The 20,933-nt window shown below is 40.8% G+C and overlaps 1 protein-coding gene across 3 annotated transcripts in view; it reads right to left on the reverse strand.

Annotated features, from left to right (window-relative positions):
- Positions 1-2,261: 2,261 nt before the first annotated feature.
- Positions 2,262-20,933, reverse strand: part of trpm3 (transient receptor potential cation channel, subfamily M, member 3) — a 231,293-nt gene continuing 212,621 nt past the window's right edge. For 2 of the 3 annotated variants that reach the window (XM_088336427.1, XM_088336426.1), the window contains 5 exons: positions 14,837-15,011; positions 10,630-10,780; positions 7,356-7,549; positions 6,728-6,860; positions 2,262-4,413 (listed from right to left, as the gene is read on the reverse strand). In XM_088336427.1, coding sequence (XP_088192553.1) covers positions 2,889-4,413; positions 6,728-6,860; positions 7,356-7,549; positions 10,630-10,780; positions 14,837-15,011 — 2,178 coding nt within the window. In that variant the 3' untranslated portion in view covers positions 2,262-2,888. Of the gene's footprint in view, positions 4,414-6,727; positions 6,861-7,355; positions 7,550-10,629; positions 10,781-13,081; positions 13,211-14,836; positions 15,012-20,933 lie in introns of all 3 variants that reach the window. The other variant, XM_088336428.1, reaches the window with a different exon arrangement.

Consider the following 20,933-nt stretch of genomic DNA (forward strand, 5'->3'; position numbering starts at 1 on the left):
TGACTGGTAAAATCGTTCAGGAACGTATTTGTTTATCAGAAGTCCATCGGCCCACCGGCAGAACGTTATTAAAACTCTTTGTAAATATCTCATGATTCAATACTGTACATGCGGCTTATAGTCAGGTGCGGCTTATGTATGTGCAAAATTGTTTTGCTTTAAAAATGTACTGGGTACGGTTTATAATCAGGTGCACCTTATAGTCCGAATTTTACGGTAAATGGCAAATGTATTTGTTTTTGAGACAAATCTCTCCCCGTATATGTGTTGGGTAAAAGTAATATGTAACTTACATTTTCAGTTGCAGGAAGTTATCACTGGAACAAGCTACCTTCATTTTTGCATGGCTCCTAATAAATGTGCATAATTGATACATAATCCTTGCACTAATATACATTTCATAGTGCCATGTTTTGGTGTAGCATGCACCTGTCCTCTTGGGCAAGACCCATAGGGGGAGATGTATACTTAAAGGATTTTGCCCCACAAACTGATGCCAGCTGCTGTTAATGACGAGGAAAGAAATGCAATTGCAAAACAAAGCCACTAGGGAGCAGTGACGGCGTCGCTTTTAAGCAGACTATTAAAAAACATGGCAACAATTTCAAGCATTTACAAGCACTTCACACAAAATTCAAGCACTTTTCAATCCTTGAAAACACAACATACACATTTAAGCATTTTCAAGGATTTCAAACATTTGTATGAACCCTGAAGCTTGTGAAGCTGGTAAAATTCCCACCAGACGTCCCATTCGAGGATAAGCGCACGGATGGATTTCGAACAAGTAGTTGCCATGGTAACAGCACACCACCCGCAAAATTTTCGTGGTTTTTAAACGTATAACTTCTTTAAAAATGGCCGTCTTACCTTCAAAGTTCTGTTTTCTTTTCAACGATGAGAGAAAATGTATCATGTGGAAGACGTACATCACAAAAAACAGCTTCCACTGAGAGTTAAGTCGGCTACAGGAAGGTGCAACCTAATCTATTTCGCTTTTTTTGTTTTTTTTTGACAGGTCACACGCTTCGGATGAAGATCCCAAATGCGGATCTGGTTTCAGGAAAGAACCCTAAGGGCAAGGCTGTCCTGTTTTCATGCTTTTTCTCTTCTTTGTGTGTGAGTAAAGCAGAGGTGGACACTCCGGTCCTCGAGGGCTGAATTCCCTGCATGATTTTGTAGGTTTCCCTTTAGATACAGTGCCTAGTGAAGGTATTGGCTCCACAAGGAACCATTGGTCGTATTGAAGGCTTCAAACTTAAAGCTAAACAAACTGAACATATTTTCGAAGAATCAACAACATGTGAGACATATTTGTTAGTGGAATTATTTCAACTTTTTTATATCAAATAATTAAGTAATGATATCTGTTCTCGCAGAAGAGCCAATTGACTCCAGAAATCCCAAGATGACTTCTGATTGATCTATTGTCAACCTAGATGACACAGCGAACGTCACACAGTGTAATAAAATGCACAAGCTCTGTGATTGGCTTAGAGGTTTATAGAAGCAGACACTGGAGGAGAGACCAAAGAACACACCAGGCGGGCGGTATAAAGTTGTGGAAAAGTTCAAGGCAGGAATGGGACACAGGAAGACTTGGCTACATTCACACACCTCCTGGAGAACTGTGCGAGCAATAATATGTAAATAGGGAGAGCAGAAAACCACTGCGGACTAACCAAGACCTGGCCATCCTACTAAACTTTGGCCCAAAACAAAGAAAAACAAATAACCAAGAGGCGCCTGATCACCCTGGATGAGCTGTAGGCATGCACAGCTGAGGTGGGACAATCTGTGCATGGGACAAGTATTAGTCGTCCTTTGCATAAATCTGCCCTTGATGGAAAAGTGGAAATAAGAAAACCTTTCCTGAAAAAAAATCCATAAAAGGCTCGTTTGGCGATTGCCAGAAGCCACATGGAAGACAAAAGTAACATAGACCAAGGTGCGCTGGTCAGATGAGACCAGGGTTGGGTAGGATTACTTTAACTGGATTACTTTCAATTACTTTTGGATTCCTGCAATACCAAATATGCTAATAAAAGACAAAAGAAACTAAATATGAATACAATTACAAAATTTCGTGCAGACTTGGGGAGTAACGGAATACATGGAACGGCAAAAATGATGTTGGCAAGCTGTTTGGATTGATTTTCATTTTGTTTCTGTCGCATTTGATGTTAGTTTTGCCGGAGAGCAAAGAGATCAAAGCCAGGAGAGAAAGCTTACCACGTGTTGTGAGTTATAATTTTATTCATATTTAGTTTCTTTGGTCTTTTATTAGCATATTTGGTATTGGAGTAATCCAAAAGTAATTGAAAGTAATCCAGTTAATGTAACCCTACCCAACCCTGGATGAGACCACAAACTATTCGGTTTGTTTGGTGTAAGAGGAACACTGCAGATCACCCTGAAAACACCATCCCCACTGTCAATCATGGAGTTGGCGGCATTATGCTCTTGGCTTGCTTTTCTTTGGCGGGGACTGGGAAGATCGAGTTTATGGGAAGATGGATAAAGCCAAGTGCAGGGCGATTTTGGCAGAAAATCTGTTTGAATCAGCAAAAGACTTAAGAATGGGACGCAGGTTCACCATCCAACAGGACCATGACCCTGTCTCTCACATCTTATTGATTCTCAGAAAATTATTTGAGTTTTGTATCTGTGAGTTTGAAGCCTGGAATAGGGCAATACGTCAAAAAGGTACTTTCACAATCACTGTACAAACTATCAGCTTGTTAGCAAGCTTGCAGGAGTTTGTTAAGAAAATCCATTGACTGGAATAACCTGTATTGGAGCAGAGAAACCTCCAAAATCATGCAGGACATGCGTCCCTTGAGGACCGGAGTGCCCACTTTTGATATATATAATGTGTTTGTGTTGTGTCACGTGTAGTTTTGTCGATCGAAGCTGCGGAACGTCGACGGAGCGGCCAGCTTTCTCATGGAGAGGCTGTCAGTTTTGGCCGTGTCTGGCCTCGCCCCGGACTTGCTCCTGAGGAAGGGGTTCCTGGTTCCCGCCAGACCGCCCTGTCCTCCGGGTCCCCTGTCCGCCCCCAGCCCCGGTCCCCTCTCCATCCTCTCGCTCACCGACAGGCTCTTCCTGTGCGGAGGGGCCAGCGTGAGCGAAGGATGGGAGTCGTCTGAAGAGCAGCTGTTGGCTCGCTCCAGCCTGGAGAACGGGGAGCAGAGGGGGACCCCGCCGAGACGAGGGGCGTCCGGGGCCGGGATCAGGTCCTCGGGGTCCTCCGGGTCCGACTCGGTATGACTGAGCTCTGCCTCTCTCTCCGGGTGGTGAGAGGAGGCGATGTCCGAAGGTTTGTCAAAAGTGAAGGAGGTGGATGCCCCGGGGGAATGCGAGCGTTCTGCAGGGGTGTACGGGGAGGAGACGCAGCGTGTGTCGATGCAGTCGGTGATGCTGGTGTATTCGGCGGCTTTGACCTGGACGCCCGCACCCAGTCCGCCGTAGCAGCTCCTTGCTGTGAACATGAGACTGTGCGATTTAACCAAAGGGGGCTCCTCCAGGAAGGAGGCACCCACCGAGGAGAGGAGGCGGGTGCTCTTGGAGCGCTCCAGAGGCCCAGCGGAAGGGGGCGGTGACGGATCCGCTTCCCAAGGCGGGAGACCGGCGTCCGGCAACAAGTGAGCAGAACACAAGGAAAAATCCGCAGCATCGTCGAAAACAACTGCAGCTGTACAGTCTCGCCCTCTTGGCAAAAGCATCTCAGCCCCTTCTGATTGCAGCGACGCCTCTCTTTGGAGGGGCGGCACCACACGTAAGGTCTCCAGAAAAACCTCGTTAGGTGCAGCTTCCTCCGAAGTGGAGACGTAAATATCGATGCACGACGAGGGACGGTGCTGTTGCGAGACCGAGAGTGTGGCCAGGGGTAGGGGTTTGGACTCTTTGGTGGCGGCGGATGAGGAAACAGATTGCGAACTGTTGGCCCGGTGCAGACTGATTGACCGCTCTTTAAAGAAGCTCGCGGCCCGTTCGCCACCACTCGAACGTTCGCCGCCACGAACGTAAAAGGAATGGCTCCTCGTGCGGGGAGCAGCACCAGTGGGGGACGGTGGGGACATGGAACCCTCGGCGGGGCACTCCAGCGCCTCCTGCAGGCGGTATGTGTTCCCCTCGGTGCTGTTGAAGCTGCTTTGGCGAAGGATGTAAGCGGCGTCCGCGCACTCCCCTTGACGGAGGATGTACGCCGAGTCGGTACAGTCGGAGGACGTCCGCGAACGCACCTTGTTGACTTCGCCGCGTTCGACTCCCGTCACGCGCTCCAAGGCCACGGCAATTCGCCCGATCAACTCTTCCATTTGTGCCAGACGGATGTCGACGGTCTGCAGCGAGGCCTTCATAAAGTGCTCCCTCTCGTTGACTTCCTCGAGACGCATGGCCATGTTCTCCACCCTGACAAAAGAGAAGATAAGTTTTTCGATGAGATAGAGAGGACTTGATATTCGGACCAAGCTGATATTCTCTATACAGTAGCAGGGAACGGTAACCTATTGCCCCAAGCCATGCATGGCTCTTTTCATCGGTACATAGGGCTCAGAGATCAAATTATTGGTATGCAGATCTCATCTTTAGAGTTCCAATTGTGATAAGCACAGAGTCAAGTCTAGTGCGCGCAAAGCTGATGTGGTGCTAATGATAGAGTTGGTTCTGTCCAGTATATAAAGCATAGTCCCACCTACAGTTTTCAGTCAAGGTACCACACCAACAGAACCCGTTTTTGGCTGTACGTTGCTAAAGAAGCCTCTTTATGGAAGCTTATTAAAATATTATGGTCTAATGTTGAGGCACTTTCAGATGAAAACCCAAAGAAACAGCCAAAAACACCATCCAAGCATAAAGAGCAAGTTGATTAGGTGAGCCGTAGGGGCGGGCTGAGCTATGCACAGAGCGCACGTACTCACTTATCTATGCCCAGCGTTGTCTGAACCAAAGGTAAATATGTGAGTATCCTCGTTTACTGTATTTTGTGACATCATTGAAAAGAACTCTGCTTGCACCTTGTTTTGAAACCTTCATTTGGGGAAAAAAGGACACAATGAGCCTCAACCATCTTGAGTAATTGCGAGAGGGAAAATTTAGTGGTATATCTGTTTGATATGGGAGCAGGCTCTGGCATTATTCTTTTTTCATAAATGTTATCAAATCATCTAACGTCACACAGTAACATAAAATGCACTGAAAAATGAGATTTTGTCTGTACACTGGGTTTGACGGTTTTGCTTAAATTTGTCTATTGTATGGCTCTTTCTCCCCCCAAAAAGAAATCATAAATAAATAAATACATTATTTTGCTTTTCGGGTCAAAAAGGTTTTCAACCCCTGCTCTATAGTGTTCCAATCTTTGTATACACAAAGCCAAAATGGTATACTGGTGTTTGGTACGGTCTACAATATATAGGGCAGTGTCCTAACACTAGTCACCGGGTGACACCGACAGATCCAGTTTTGATTGTACGTCTTTATGGAATGCTTTATATGGGAGCTCATTGAACAATGTGTTTAGTGTTGAGATACTTAATGATGCAAAGCCACAGAAGAAACTATACACTCTCAAAAAACACCTAGAGTATTTTAATTGGGTGAGCAGATCTCTACACACATAGCTTGCTCCCCTCTCTCTCTCTTGCCCAGCGCCCTCTGCAATGAAGGAAAATACATCTGTATGCTTATTGTTTGCAGTATTTTGTGACATTTTTACAAAATAACTTTACACGCAACTTGTTTTGAAACCATTACTTACAACTACATTCATGGTCAAAATAAGTCACTGGAGAATTAACGCTAGTCTGAAGAGCAGGTTTGGTGATTTGTTGAATTTTGTCTCATTATAACAATTATATAAAGTCTGGCTCAAACGAAACATATTATGAATGGAATGAGAATACAATCATCCTTCAATTTAAATTGTCCTAAAGGTAATTACATTATTTATAAATATCTTTTTTTATTTTTTAATCTGATTTGATCAGAGTTTTTCCTTGCCCTCATGTAGGTTTTAGATATGGGGACAGTGCAATAAGATTCTGTAGATTGAATTTATCTGTGGTCTGTGCAGCCCTTTGAGACTTCTTGTGATAAAAGTCAGGTGGGATGCGCCTCTGATGAAAGGGCTACCCAACACAATTGTAATCTGTATGTATAAGATGATTTCTAACTATCATGCACGAGCCATATGAAATCTCATCTCATTAGCCATACCGCTTATCCTCATTAGGGTCGCGGGGGGCTGGAGCCCATCCCAGCCATATCCAGGCAGTGGGCAGGGGACACCCTGAACTGGTTGCCAGCCAATCGCAGGGCACACGGGGACAGACAACTCATTCGCTCATTCACACCTAGGGTCAATTTAGACCCGCCAATTCACCTGAAATGCATGTTTTTGAAATGTGGGAGGAAACCGGAGTGCCCGGAGGAGACCCACGCAAGCACGGGGAGAAAATACAAACTCCGCACAGGAAGTCTGGAGCTGGATTTGAACCCACGACAGGTTCCCATGACATGAACTATGCTGCAAAAGCGCTAACCACTGCGCTGCCGTGCTGCCCCCAAATAAAATCATGTTTATTTAATCATTTTAGGTATTTCCTCATTTAGCTCAAAAAACTATTTAAAATGCAAAAGTGGTATATAATATTGAAGATGAGCAAAAAAGTCTGCCAGTGGAACAAAATGTAATCATTATTGGCAGTAAAGAGTTTGGACAAACCTTTCCGAAGTGACTCTGATCCTTTCGTCATTGGAGGAGTGGAATCGGTCATCCTTCTCCCGGAAATATTCTTCGATGCACTGCTCCTCAAAGTCGTGGACCTTTTTCAGCTCGTCTTCTGTGATGAAAAGCTCTGCGGATAATTAAAAACAAAAAAAGAAAAACAGGATGTTGACAAGGGTTTGGCAGATTAAGGGACTTTTTGATTGATCCGTGTTTCAAAGTGAGGGATTAAACAGAGACATTTATGCATGTTAATCCTAGAATGACAAATCTAATCCTGTTGTAAACAATGTCAAAACTTTGTAATCACTGACAGAAAAAAATCTGTTCTTTTCTATGTACCAGTTATAGTACCTTGCAAAAGTATTGCCCCCTGCCCCTCAAGAACCTTTTGACTGTTTGCCATATTTTCGGCTTCAAATTTAGACAAGACTCGAAATATTTTCCAATAAACAATATCATAAGGGAAATAATTGTGATAAGAAACCTTTTTCATCCAACGTATTATACTGTGCTAACAAAAAAAGCATTAAAAAGGTTGGACAGGCTCCACCTCAAATTTACACCAGAATTATTTGTTTTTCCTGATTTTGATTTTAGTTCTCGCCGCTTTGTCGCCACTCACTGAGTCCGTAGTCCCTTTCGTCTTCGTCGTGCTTGCGCCAACGACAGCAGAGATGCTTGAGCACCATTGTGATGTGAGAGAAGATGATGAGCGGAGGAGGGAGGACAGGACGCTCGTGGAAGGTCATGATGAGCTGGTAGCGTTGGAACTTCCACACTTGGTTGGAAATGGACTTCACCTCGAAGAACGTGTTGCTGCAAAAACATAGCGGGATCATGATTAGTTTTGAATGGAGATGGCTTTTAAATATTTTCTAACCTCTAGTCCTCACACGGAGATGACGATTGGCAGTGAATAAACACATTTTCACTTCTGCAGACTTTTGAGAAAATTAGTTCACTTGCTGCTTGTTGATTGACATAAGAACAGTGTTGAAAACCGACATCTCCATTGCCAGCAGTTACAAGAGATGTTTAGAAAAACTGAGGACGCCAATTTTCAGCAAAACGCATTCTACAATGTCGACTATTTATGAAGACTTTGAAAATATAATTCATTGGGAAGAAAGGTCTGCTAGTACTAATGCAATTGAAACGATTATTCTATTAATTGTTATTGCAACATCCATTGTAGCCTGGTCATCCTGGAAAGGGGGTTATCTTATGTGCGGTTCCTTCTCAAGGTTTCTTTATTTTCCTCATGTTGATGTTTTTTGAGTTTTTCCTTGCCCTCATGTAGGTTTTAAATCAGGGGATGGTGTAAAAATAGTCATCCATCCTTATCCTCAGTAGGGTAGCGTGGTGCTGGAGCTCATCCCAGCTAATTTCGGGCAGTGGGCAGAGGACACCCCGAACTGGTTGCCAGCCAGTCGCAGGGCACACAGAGACAGACAACTTGCTCGCTCATTCACACCAAGGGACAATTTGGACCAGACAATTGACCTGAAATGCATGTTTTTGAAACGTGGGAGGAAACCGTAGTGCCCGGAGAAAACCCAGGCAAGCACAGGGAGAATATGCAAATTCCACACAGGAAGGCTGGTAGCTGTATTTGAACCCATGACCTCAGAAGTTGGTTGGATCCCTTAACCACTAGGGTCGCAGAGGCCCCATTTCCTCAGAACTGTGCCACGCACGTGCTAACCACTGAGCTGCCGTGCCCATGTTTTGAATTCATATTCATGTTAAAAGCACACATTTCTGGTGAAAAGCATAAATTATATTTAAATTTAAATCTTTTGTACTTCATATTTTGAATTTGTATAGTTTTGACAGGACATTTTGTTATGGACAACAAAGTATGTGAAGTTATTTAATGTTTAAGTCTGTTTCTTCTGGAATAATATCCCTGTATGTTTTGAATTCATGTTTATGTCATGACAGGTACAAGCAGGGGACCCAAATGCGTACCATGCTTCATTAAGGGATCGGGGACGACAGGAAAAAGACAGCGATCTGGTGCTCGCTGGCCAGTAAGAGCGGGAAGCCCTCGCAAACGAAGCGTGGTCGGAGATCGGAAAAAGTCAGGCAGCCGGGACGGGAGAACGGAGCGTAGTTGGAGATCGGAACAAGTCGGGTAGCCGGGATCGGGGATCGATACAGGAAACGGAATCGGGCAGGATACGGGTAGCCCAGACAGGAGAACGGAACTTGAATCGGAGTTCAATACAGGTAACAGAATCAGAAAACATGTAGCCGAGACACGAGAACGAAGCTTGGATCGGGGATCGATACAGCACACAGGTCGGGATCAAAACGGGAGCCAGAGTCAAAGAGTGCTTTCCTTCCATGCGCTTAGGTTCACAGACGGACTAACAAGGAGTCAATGAGAGTAATGGGCAAATGATGACGGTTTATGTTAAAAAAACGTCAAGTTCTAGTCATGTTTATTTGTAACGCCCTTAATCACAAGGAGTCTTAAAGGGCTGCACAGATTATTGCAAACTGAAGACTATTATTACACCGTCCCCTGATCTAAAACCTACATGAGGGCAAGGAAAAACTCAAAAACTTAAACATGAGCAGTGTTGTCATTTGCCTGCGTCCCTGCGTCCTTGACACATCGTTTTTGCTGGGGACGCATTGTGTCAAATCAACGTGCGTCCCTGGGACGCAACTTTTTTGACACCAAATTGTCATCATTACCCGATTACATTTTTCTTCAAACAAAGATTTACTGCACTCCAAACTTTTCGTCAGGCAGATCCGCCATTGTTGTTTTAGTCTCGCGCCGATCTCGGCAAACGAGATCTCGTTCTTCGAGATGACGTCATTGTTTTGGTGGTTGTCGAGTGAAAGAAAAGTATGCCTCCGTAAAAACAGTTGGTATTAGGTGCAAATCAACAAAAAAATTGGTAATTTCTTCAGTGTCGATAATAAGTCGAAAGATAATATAGAAAGTGGTAACAACAGCAATAATTCCGGCACGAAAAAACGGCGGAGAAATTCTTCAGAAGACCGCGAAGGCAAGGAAAACACGTGTTTTGAAGCGAACGATTCGACGAAAGATAAACAAAAGAATACTCCTAGCAAGAAAAGGACTTTTCTGCCAAAATGGACTCAATTATATTCCTGGTTATGCTATGAGGAGGATGATAATGGAGGCTACATGTTCTGTGATGCGTGCACCCAGCGTGACAAAAAACTGGATTGCATAAATCATTTCGCAATACGAACTTTCAGAAAAGCACATTGAATCAGCACAACGACAATGAAAACCACAAATTAGCTATGAAAATTCCGTTGCTGCAATTGGACCTTGAGAAGGCATTACAACTGTGGCGGGACAGCAAACCACGAAGAATATATGAACTGAAAAATCAAGTGATTAAAACTGCATGAATATATAGACTAATATTTCAGCAATATTATTTTGTATAATATACAATATTTTTGTAAACTGAAAAATCTGAAGTGATAACTGCTTTGTATAACCAATTAAATGTGATGATTAAAATTGAATGAAAATAGATTTATATTAAATATTTGTTGCCGATTTCCAATTTCAACCTCGATAATACTAAATTTTGGGGACCCATAGATATCTGTTGGGACCCATAGATTTTTGAGCATGCGAGTTCCCGGGACCCATCACTTTTCAGAGGTAAAATGAACACTGCATGAGGAAAATGAAGAAACCTTGAGAAGGGACCGGACATGAGTGTATTAAATACATATTTGTCTTGTTCGAACGGCTGGTTTGTGTTTCGGCCCTCTGTGCAAAAAGTTCGACACCCAATACATTACACTTAACACACCGTGGCTTTAAAAACCTGCCTCAACAAACCGAGTGCTGATTTAGACGATGCATGGCAACGTGATAGTAGGTTCCGTACTTGAACACAGCGATGAGGAGATTGACCAGCAGGATGTTGGCAACCAGCAGGTAACAAGCCATGATGGCCGGCACAATCCAGGCGCCCGTTTTACAGGCAGGAAGGGCCACAACACCTCCGTCTTCCGTGGTGATATTTTGCCCGCAAGGAGCTGCACACCAAAGAAGAAACACAAAATCAGTGCACGAGAAGAGTCAAGATCAAATTAGCAAGACGAATGATCAGAATGTTCCACGTGACAAAAGCAAGCGGGGGAACGAAGGCAAAATGCGTTTTTTGAAAACGAAAAAAGAAGCATAATATTTCTTATTTTATGCTTCTCTTCATGAGGGAGCTGGGATCAAACAGAAACACACGTGGACAACATATTCACGTTTGAAATATATTGTCACTTCCGGCGTTGCGTCACTCGATGGCTGCCGTGGAATGTATTTAAGATACATTTGGTGTTTTTTCCATCCGCGATGGTTCAGTTGCTGAAGATCGGGAAAAACATTCAGCGTGAATTCTTGCTGCTCTCTTTGATTTTTTTTTCTTTCTTTCCCGATTCGTTGAGGTCATGCAATGCAGCCCAAAGACAGAGAACTGAAGTAATTGTCTACTTTCCAAATTGTGCAAAACTCTGACAACTGAACCACGTGAAAAAACAGTTGGCACATGATGGCGGGCTGATGGCTAGCTTATTTATGCGTTTTTCTGCGGGAGTGGGGAAATCTGGCTTTAGGTGAGTCAGGTTGTGGTGTGGTTTGTCAAGCTTTTTTAAACGGGTGGTTAATAAAAACAACATCAAGGGATTATCCCAAAACAACTTTGACACTTTCCCTTGCTGTTGAAAATAAATGAAGATAATAAAGCATGATAAATGGGGAAACACCCTGCTTTAGAAGTGTTACTGCCATGTGATACGGTGAACCCTCGTTTATTGCAGGAATTATGTTCCAAAAAGAACCCGGAATAGGTGAAATCGGCCTTACTTCATACATATATAAATGCAATTATTAACTATAAGGAACGTAAATTTGGCAAGCTCTCTATGTGTACAGTAAACCACAGGATACGCGACCCCACCTTATCAGTGTCACTTTAAGGTGTGGACTCTTATTCCGGCCCCTTTTTACAGCATTTGCCTCACTTTTTGACTACGACAATTATTTTGCATAACTTAAATACAAAATTGCTTGTCTGCCTTTGGTCAACACCCTATAAAATGCTTGTCTTCCATTGCATTGCGCCACAGAATAATCAAAAAGCTGATATGCTATTAACTGAACTACCTCCCACAATGCTTTTCCTTTTATTTCGTGTAGAATTTTGCATGCTTCTTGAACACTCAACGTGTTGATGATAAAATACATTATTTCTGTACTTTAATTACTAGCTATAAGACCCATAATGATACTAAAGGGAGGAACACCAATTTTGATAACCAAGGAATTGAAGTTTGTGATTATTAAAAAATCCGAAGAAGGCACACAGGTCGCCAACCTTGCTAAGATATAACCAATTTATGATTGGGATAATTCTAAAGGGAAACGGTTAAACAAGAATGTCTTCTAAGGAGATGACAATCCCTGAAAATTTTAAAACCAGCTTCAATGAATACACGGTCTCATCCGTCTGTGCATCCACCCATAAACTCCACTGTACCAGTTGAAGTCATGTTCCACCAAAGGTAGATAAAATATTGTCATTTACATGTATATTTATTTATAATATTATTTAATGACACATATATTACATAAGTAGTACTTACTATATAATATTTTGTTATTTTAATGTTTTTATCTGGGATACTGGGGGTTCGGAATGCATTAGCTACACATTACCATAGGTTTCTATTCCCCGCTATACAGCAATGTCATCTTGCTATTCCCATCTCATAAGATATTCGTGTCATATCCCGGGGTCTACTGTACATATTAGAAGAAGCAAAGACCATTTAGCCAATCAGGATGTAGAACACGATGCAAATTAGTGAAGTAGCAAGACAGTGAAAAGTGAACTGCTTTATAGCGAGGGTTCACTGTTATTTTCTAAGGCAGCCAATGAGGAAGAAAGTTGCTGACGGGAGGTAGCCTTTGGTCAAACCACAAATATTAAATATACATTTGAGCTGATCATTTTAAAGAATTGATACATCAGGCTGAATTAAATTCATGCATTTATTCATAAAACCTGTAATTTTGCTGGAAACCTGACAAAAAGTAGAATACATTTCAAAAGGCTTGATGAAAACAAAACAAACACGCACCTCAACTCAATATTATGGTTTTTGACCCAAGACACCGACCAAAAAAGGCAACTTTAGCCAAGTGTGTGTCGTCTCATGCGCACTTGCGGCCTCTAGCGGCGAGAGTGGGCATGGCGTGAAGGTCAAGTGAGGATGAAGAAGCAAAGGGGCAGTGAATTTAGACATAAATGTCATAAATCAGTCTATATGAAGGAGATTTACTGGAATTTTGAGAGCACTGGGCAATGTGGGATGCGCCACTACTACGCCAGGTCCCCAGAGTTCGTAAGTAATTTTCGACCAGCCAGAGTTTTTCATTCAACCTGTGCTGTAACTTCCTACTATGAATATCTGAAACACAGAATCAAAATATTATTTCAGATCTCTTCTCTTTGGGCCGCTCCTCCCGTAACGGACAGGAAAAACATATGATTACACATTGAGCAAGCACGGCCACAGTTTCAAATGGACCCGACACCGTACAGGAGGCTAGGGTTTGTTCATGTGCTGCAAAATGAATTATAAAAAATACAAACTGTAATTAAAATAAGAGACATGATGAACAAATTGTATTCAATTGCAGATAATTCTTCTAATTTTAAGGATTGTATATTTGATTTTTAATGTGTTTTATAGTAATATTAAACAAGTTTTTTTTTTTTTTACTGTAGTTTTTTTCTTATTTTTATCCGCAAAGAATAAGAAATAAATACATAAAATGAGCATATCAATAACATCTTGTATTGTACATGGGGCAATAATATAGTAATTTTCAGTGTTACCTTTATATATTTTTCATATATTTTTAAGCTGTTTTTTTAATTCTATATATATTTCCTAATTATTATCATTCCCATTTGCTTTTGTAGTTTTTTGTAAATGAAATATTTTAATTAGCAAAATATTATTATTTTTTTAATAAATGTATTTAACTTAACTGGGTTTTTTCAGCGATATATATATATATATATATATATATATATATATATATATATATATATATATATATAATGTAATTCTATCCAAATAGAATGGTTTAAAATGACCAAAATTATAATTTTGAATGTAATCAATTTATTTAATGTAACTGTTTATGTTCCTTTTAAAAAAATAAAGATAATATGTATTTGTCAAAATAATTAAATGAAATGTTATGAAAATAAAACTATTTAAAATGAGCAACATTATATTTTTTCAATGCATGACATTTATTTAATTGTTTATTAATGTCAATGATAGAGAAAAATATATATTTGTGTAAATATGTAAGTATAATCCCGGTGACCCTACTGAGGATAAGCGGTGCAGATAATGAATGAATGAATGAATGTATAATGTAATTTTATGAAAATAAAATAATTTAGAAATGAGCAAAAAATAATTTTGATGTAATAATATAATTTAATTTAACTTTGAATTTCCCTTCTTTCAATAACAGAAAACATATTAAATAGTTGTCCCAATACATATTTTATCTAATATAATTTTAACTAAATAAAAATGGTTTAAAATTAGCAAAATTATATTATTGAATGTAATCAATTTATTTAATACAACTGTTTATGTTCCTTTAAAAAAATAAAGATATGTATTTGTCAAAACAATTTAAACATTTTTTTTATGAAAATATATATATTTTTTAAATGAGCAAAATAATCGGTAATGTATTTTAACAGTTTGTTTTGTTATTGTTTCTTTCATTTTTAAAATATGTTTTTTTTAAAAATACTTGGATTTACATGTATTTATGTGTACACATGTTTTTAGAAAAATATAAGAATGTGTATATTATTTTTAGTTTATTTTTCAAACTGCATTTTGGTGGTATATAGGTTCTTAAGAGTGACATTGACAATTAGAAAATTAAGCCAATCATAACACCAAAAGGAAAAATGCAGAAAAAAAACTGTGTGAATTAAAAATAAATACATACAAATAAATAACGAGAGAGTGGAGAGCGCCGGATGTCGGACTTACGGTCAATTTGGTCTGCAAAGACCTCGCCGTAGATCATCCAGTAAGGCATGAAGAAGATGTTCCTCGCCAGCATCCAGGAAGGATCTTCGTTGTCATTTAAGATGGCTTGCCGAGCTACTCCGAAGCTCATGAGCACCACCAACATGATGATCACAAAGTACATCATGTCGATCATCTGGCGGAAGGAGGCCGAGTTCACTGTCAGTAAACATCAACTCGCAGGAAGTATGAGAGGACGTTACTCTGTGACTATACTCTCTCACACATACTCTTATACTCTCATGCACACACTACTATGTGTTCACACACATACTGCTATACACACACACACACATTACTATAAAACAGGGGTCAGCAACCTTTTTGAGGTGGAGTGCAACTTTCAAGTTTCCTTGTAAATAAGTGTGCCAGTGTGTTTTTTCAGTGAGTTTCATATCCAACGGAGCTGTAATTTTACACCAGTCCAAATATACAACATGGATATACATCAAAATCGTATAACTCACCGATTTATCTTCCACTATTCTTGTTCATCAATCAACTAATAACAGAGGCCTGTAGCCATCCATGACTTCAACTTTTTACCACAAGAATCAACCTGAATCAACCATTCTTCATAAACAATGAACTACAATCAAAAAACAAGTGATATGGACAGTTACCATACAATTCATCAATGAAATCTTATTGCAGAAAATACCAAAACTTGAAATATCAGCAGCAAAGCAGAAGGCGCGAGCGCGCACATACATGCGCACACACGCATTCACGCCAGCTTCGTAAAAATATTCGCCATTAGTAAATGTTTTTTCTATGCTTTGCTATGCAGTGAGCAATGTGATAACTTGCTTCAGTGGTGGTGTTTTTAGCGGTGGCAATGGTTTTCAGGGTCTGTGTTAATTGGCCATACCTGGACACTCCACGTTTTAATCTTGTCAGACTCATCCTTGAATTCATGTTCATGTTTCGTCTCGTAACGACGTTTAACAATTGCTGTGAGAGGTACAACGCTCTCGAGACATAATGCACAAACAGCATGGTCATTTTTTGCACAAAGCCCCATTCGTCTGTCTACGCTGGCTGGAAAGAACAAGATGTTTTCGCTAGAAGAGCCGGCATGATTTGTTTATTATTGTGCGCGTGTTTCGTTGGCTGGGTTAAAACACGGAGCCCTCCTCTGCGAGGCGCCGTGCAAACACACTCACACCAAAGCAGAGGAGGAGGGGGAGGAGGGGTGCTATCGTAAACATGGCGGGCAACTAAAAATGTCTAAATTTCAGGTAAAAAAACGCATTTTTAAAAAATAATCAGTATTATTTTGTCGTGAGCTTGCGTGCCACTGGTTAACCCCTCGCGTGCCACTGCTGGCATGCGTGTCAAAGGTTGCCGACCCCTGCTATAGACTATCACACATACTACTATACTCCCACACACACACATTACTATAGATTGACTATCACAAACCATACAACATTCTCCCACACATAATTCTATACTCCTGTACTACTGTAGACTCTCATGCGCTCTATTGTATTTCACACGCACTACTATCTCACACACCATTAACATTGGTATCACCTCACCTATCAATGTTATTTTACTTTGGGTACTTTTAGTTACCAGACTGATCCACAATGATCGGTGTGTGTATATGTTGTACAATTCAACTAGAGCTTCTCCCAGTTTAGTAGTATGTGTGAAAAGAGTGTAGTGATGTTCGTGCGACAGCTTACTAATTTGCGTTTGAGAGTATAGTAATGTGTGTAGGAGTATATTTGTGTGTGTATAAGAGTGAAGTAATATGTCTAAGAGAGAGTATAGTAGTGTGTGTATGAGAGTATATAATATGTGTCAAAGAGTGTAATAGTGTGTGTGAAAGAGTATGTGTGTATAAGAGTACAGTGATATGTGTGAATGAATGCAGTTTATGGTGAGATACTATAGTTGTGTACAAATGAAAGCATAAAAATGTTTAAATGAGAGTGTAAATGTGAGAGAGTAGTACTGTGTATGAGAGAGTATAGTGGTATGTTTACAAGAGAGTATATTGGTATGTGAGAACTAATGAATAAAGTTTATTGTCAGAGTAAAGTTGTGTGTGTATGAGCGTATAGTAGTGTGGTATGAGACTGTAGTAATGTGTGTGAGAGAGTATAGCAGTGTGTTTGAGTAAAGTAGTATGTAAAATAGAGTAGAATAGTGTTGGTGCATGGGCAGGACTTTGTTTGTATGAGAGTATAGTTGTGCATGTGTGAGAGTATAGTAGTGTTTGTTTATGATAGTATAGCTGTATGTGAGAGAGAATAGTAGTGTGTATGAGAGTATGTGTGATAGAGTATAGTAGTTAGTGTGATAATTTAGAAGCATATGAGAAGGTAGAGTAGTGTGTGAGAGTTTAGTAGTGTGTGAGAGGTTATAGTAGTGAGTGAGAGAAAGGAAAATTGTGTGTAAAAGAGTATATTTTAGGTCCAGCATGGTCGCCGTGGCGACCGGCTGGCCCCGCCCCCTTGGCACCGGCTGTAGCAGATTTTCTAATTTGCGTGTGTGCTTCTTAAGGGCGGGTTTTGGGGATTGCCGGTGGCGGGTCCATTGCATTACTTTGCATTATTCTGTTCTATTTGACTTGAGGAAACCTGTACTTGCCCGTTCTGAGTAAGAGCCTGTTTTGTGAGTATTCCTAATCTGAGTTCCTGTTTGCCTGTAAGCCTGTTTTTGTTTTTGTCCCTGAGTGTTGGACGACTTTTATTTCCTTAATAAAAGTAACTGATCGTTAACGCGAATGAGTTCCCCCCTTCTGCCTCCTGCCTCCGATCTGGTCCGGTCCCGTGATACTATACTGTCACGGGACCGGACCAGACCGTACTGTTTGTGCATCGGTATGCCTATGTCGGTATGAGAGTAAAGTTGTGCATGTGTGGGAGTAGGATGTTATATTTGAGCGAAAGTATGATTTACTTTTCAAACGGCCTCTCATTGAAAAGGGAAGTGCCAAGGGAAACAATGACTTGAGCACACGTGAGAAAAACGTTTGTCCCGGTTGATCAATCAATCTTCAAATGAAGGTGCAATGCTCCATATCTCTCGAAATTTGATGAATGATGTCGCTTTAATTCCGTCTGAGCAATGAGTAATTAAAAAAAGCACACAGTCAATCAAATTGAAGTATCGGAGCCCGACATAGTCATTATTTAGCCCATTGAGATTCCCTGAGGCGTCAAGCACGTGTGCCTCACTGATGTGAAGTTCTGCAGTCCTGTCTTGACTATGAACATCCTGATAAAACGTAATACCTCGCTACTTTGGGGCCCAAATTTGATGGCCTCACAAATACTTTGCTGTTCTGTCCACCCAAAAGTGAACTGCACTTGTGTTGCCACGATCCATCAACAAGCGGGGGCCCGCAAAGCACATTTTTGTGGGGTCTTAGAGCTCTTTTCTGCAGGTTCTGTCCACCACAAAGTGAAGTGCACGCTTGTGGCCGCGATCCATTTTCTCCGATCATACGTTGCTGCAAGTGGGGGCCGGCAGAAGGCACTTTTGTCAAGGAACATGCTGTTTTGGCTTGCCTAATGTGAAATGCACAGTTGTGTCTGCAATCCATTGTCCACGTCTGAATGTTGTTGAGAGCAGGGGCCAGTGGACAGCATTTTTTTTTTATTACGCCTAAAATGAACCGTACAATTTTGGCCCCAATCCATTGTCCCTGGTTGAGTATTACTGAGAGTGGGACCTGCCAGAGTGCAAGTTTTAACATTTTCCTCAGGGATTTTCACATAACAAGGGGGGTATCTGGTCTCCATCAAACAAGGGATTACAGTACTCCCTGTTCTTTATCTTTATCAAAATTGATTTTAATTAAACGTAATCAAATTCTCTTAATCGATAACACACCGTTTGGCCAAAGTAATCCTTCCAGGTTTTACGTTCTTAACATTAGACTTGGACATGTTGGTGTGCAATCAATGGCTTGTTAGAGGGCGAGTACCGTCGTGGGTACGACTTTTGCACTCTTGTCTTTTATGGCTTATAATTGTTTGTCACCTGGAAATGGCATCGTAACCTTGGAGTAAGGTAATAAGCCCAAAGGGATACATTAGTGTGTGTTATAAAACTGATTGTGACCATCTCCAGAATTTCATTTTAGGCCTTTTTCTGGTTTTACAATATCTGTCTGTCTGCCTTTATATCTATATATGCATCAATTATCTCCACCGCTTATCCTCAGTAGGGTCGCGGGAGCGCTGGAGCCCATCTCAGCTGTCTTTGGGCAGTGGGCAGGGGACACCTTGGACTGACAACTCACTCGCTCATTTACAACTAGGGACAATTTGGACCGGCCAAGTAACCTGAAATGCCTGTTTTTGTAATGTGGGAAGAATCCGGAGTGCCCAAAGGAAACCCACGCAAGCACGGGGAGAACATGCAAACTACAAACAGGAAAGAAAACGAATCCTCATATTAAAATAAAACGATGATATTGACAATATTTATATTTCTTACTGAAAGGCTTTTGTGCATTTATGATACTAAAAAATAAGTAAATATATTAAATGTACTAAGGCAAAATAAAACTTCAGTACAGTGCATGGGACATAATGCGAAAGACCGGGTGAAAACATATTTTGGCCTAGAGAGGGATGGGCACCACCAGGCTGTACTTGTCCAAAACACACCACAGGAAATTGTGCCTCTGACACCCTAGTGGTTGAAGGAACCAACCGACTTCTGGGTTCATAGGTTCAAATCCAACTACCAGCCTTTCTGTGCGGAGTTTGCATGTTCTCCCCTGTGCTTGCATGGGTTTCCTCCAGGCACTTCGGTTTCCTCCCACATGCATGTCAGGTTGATTGGCCGGTCCAGATTGTCCCTAGGTGTGTATGAGCGAGTTAAGTCTGTCTCTGTGAGCCCTGCGACTGGCTGGCAAGCAGTTCAGGGTGTCCCCTGCCCACTGCCCGAAGATAGCTGAGATGGGATCCAGCACCCCCTACTGAGGATAAGTGGTGCGGATAATTTCAGTATCACTTTTTAAAATGATTTTTTACTAGTAATTAATTGTTTTAGAAAAACAGTATCAGATTAATATTATCATTTTGCTGATTTTAGAATGTTTGTCCCCCCACTAAATGGGGAAATGCAAATAAATGAAAATATTTGAAAAATACATAAAAAATAATATCAGTAGAAAAATCAAAAATATAAATAAATACTTGAATAATCCTTAGTAAATTAAAAATATAATTAATGAATAAAAAATATACTTAAAATAATGTATGGTTATTTTTAAGGATTTTTCTTTCACTAAAATAGGAAAACATCATCAATAGAAATAGAAAAATAGAAATAGATACAATTAGGAAAGATACATTTTTCATCTGCCAGAAATATAATCCTCAAAATAAGCAACATTATTTGGGAATGGGAGGTTTGTTTTTAGAATATGATTTCCAGTGATACTGGTGAAAGTGTACTTAGCTCCCCCCCAAAAAAATCACTGATGAAAAAACAGTTAAAAATGAGCTTCCAAGTTTTCCTTTTCCTTATCTTTCTTCTGGCATATTGAAAAGTTTACTTGCGTTTCCCCACGAGCAGGTCATGTTAATTACGGCTGGACAGAATTCAAAGGCCTGTGTGCATTTATGACATTTTTCTTCTTTTTCCTCAGGACCCGGCGCTTTGATTTGCAAGAGACCACAACATCATGCCAATTACCTGGAAAAAGGATTATGTCGTTTCTCTAATCGCTGCATCGCGTTATCAAAGCCAGCTCGTGTAGATCAAACACCCAACCACGTGAAGTGGAATTAAATGATTTCAACATTTCGTATTATATTTAAAAAAAACATAAAAAAACAACAACAACAAAAAAACGGGTATTGCAAAACTATTGGCCCCCCGTTCTCTCAGCTCAGCCAACTGACTCCGGAGGTTCCCTGGTGACTTATGAATGACCCACTGTCGATCTAAATGACAAACTGTGTGTCATTGATTTTAAATGTATCTGCTCTATGATGGCACCGGACAACAGACGGCGTTATAAAGACCAAATAACATAAACTGGGGCAGGTCCGGAATGAGTTGTAGTAGTTAAAAGCAGGAA

Source organism: Urocampus carinirostris, chromosome 5 (assembly GCF_059441175.1).
Source record: "Urocampus carinirostris isolate Australia breed hairy pipefish chromosome 5, RoL_Ucar_1.0, whole genome shotgun sequence".
NCBI lineage: Eukaryota > Metazoa > Chordata > Actinopteri > Syngnathiformes > Syngnathidae > Urocampus > Urocampus carinirostris.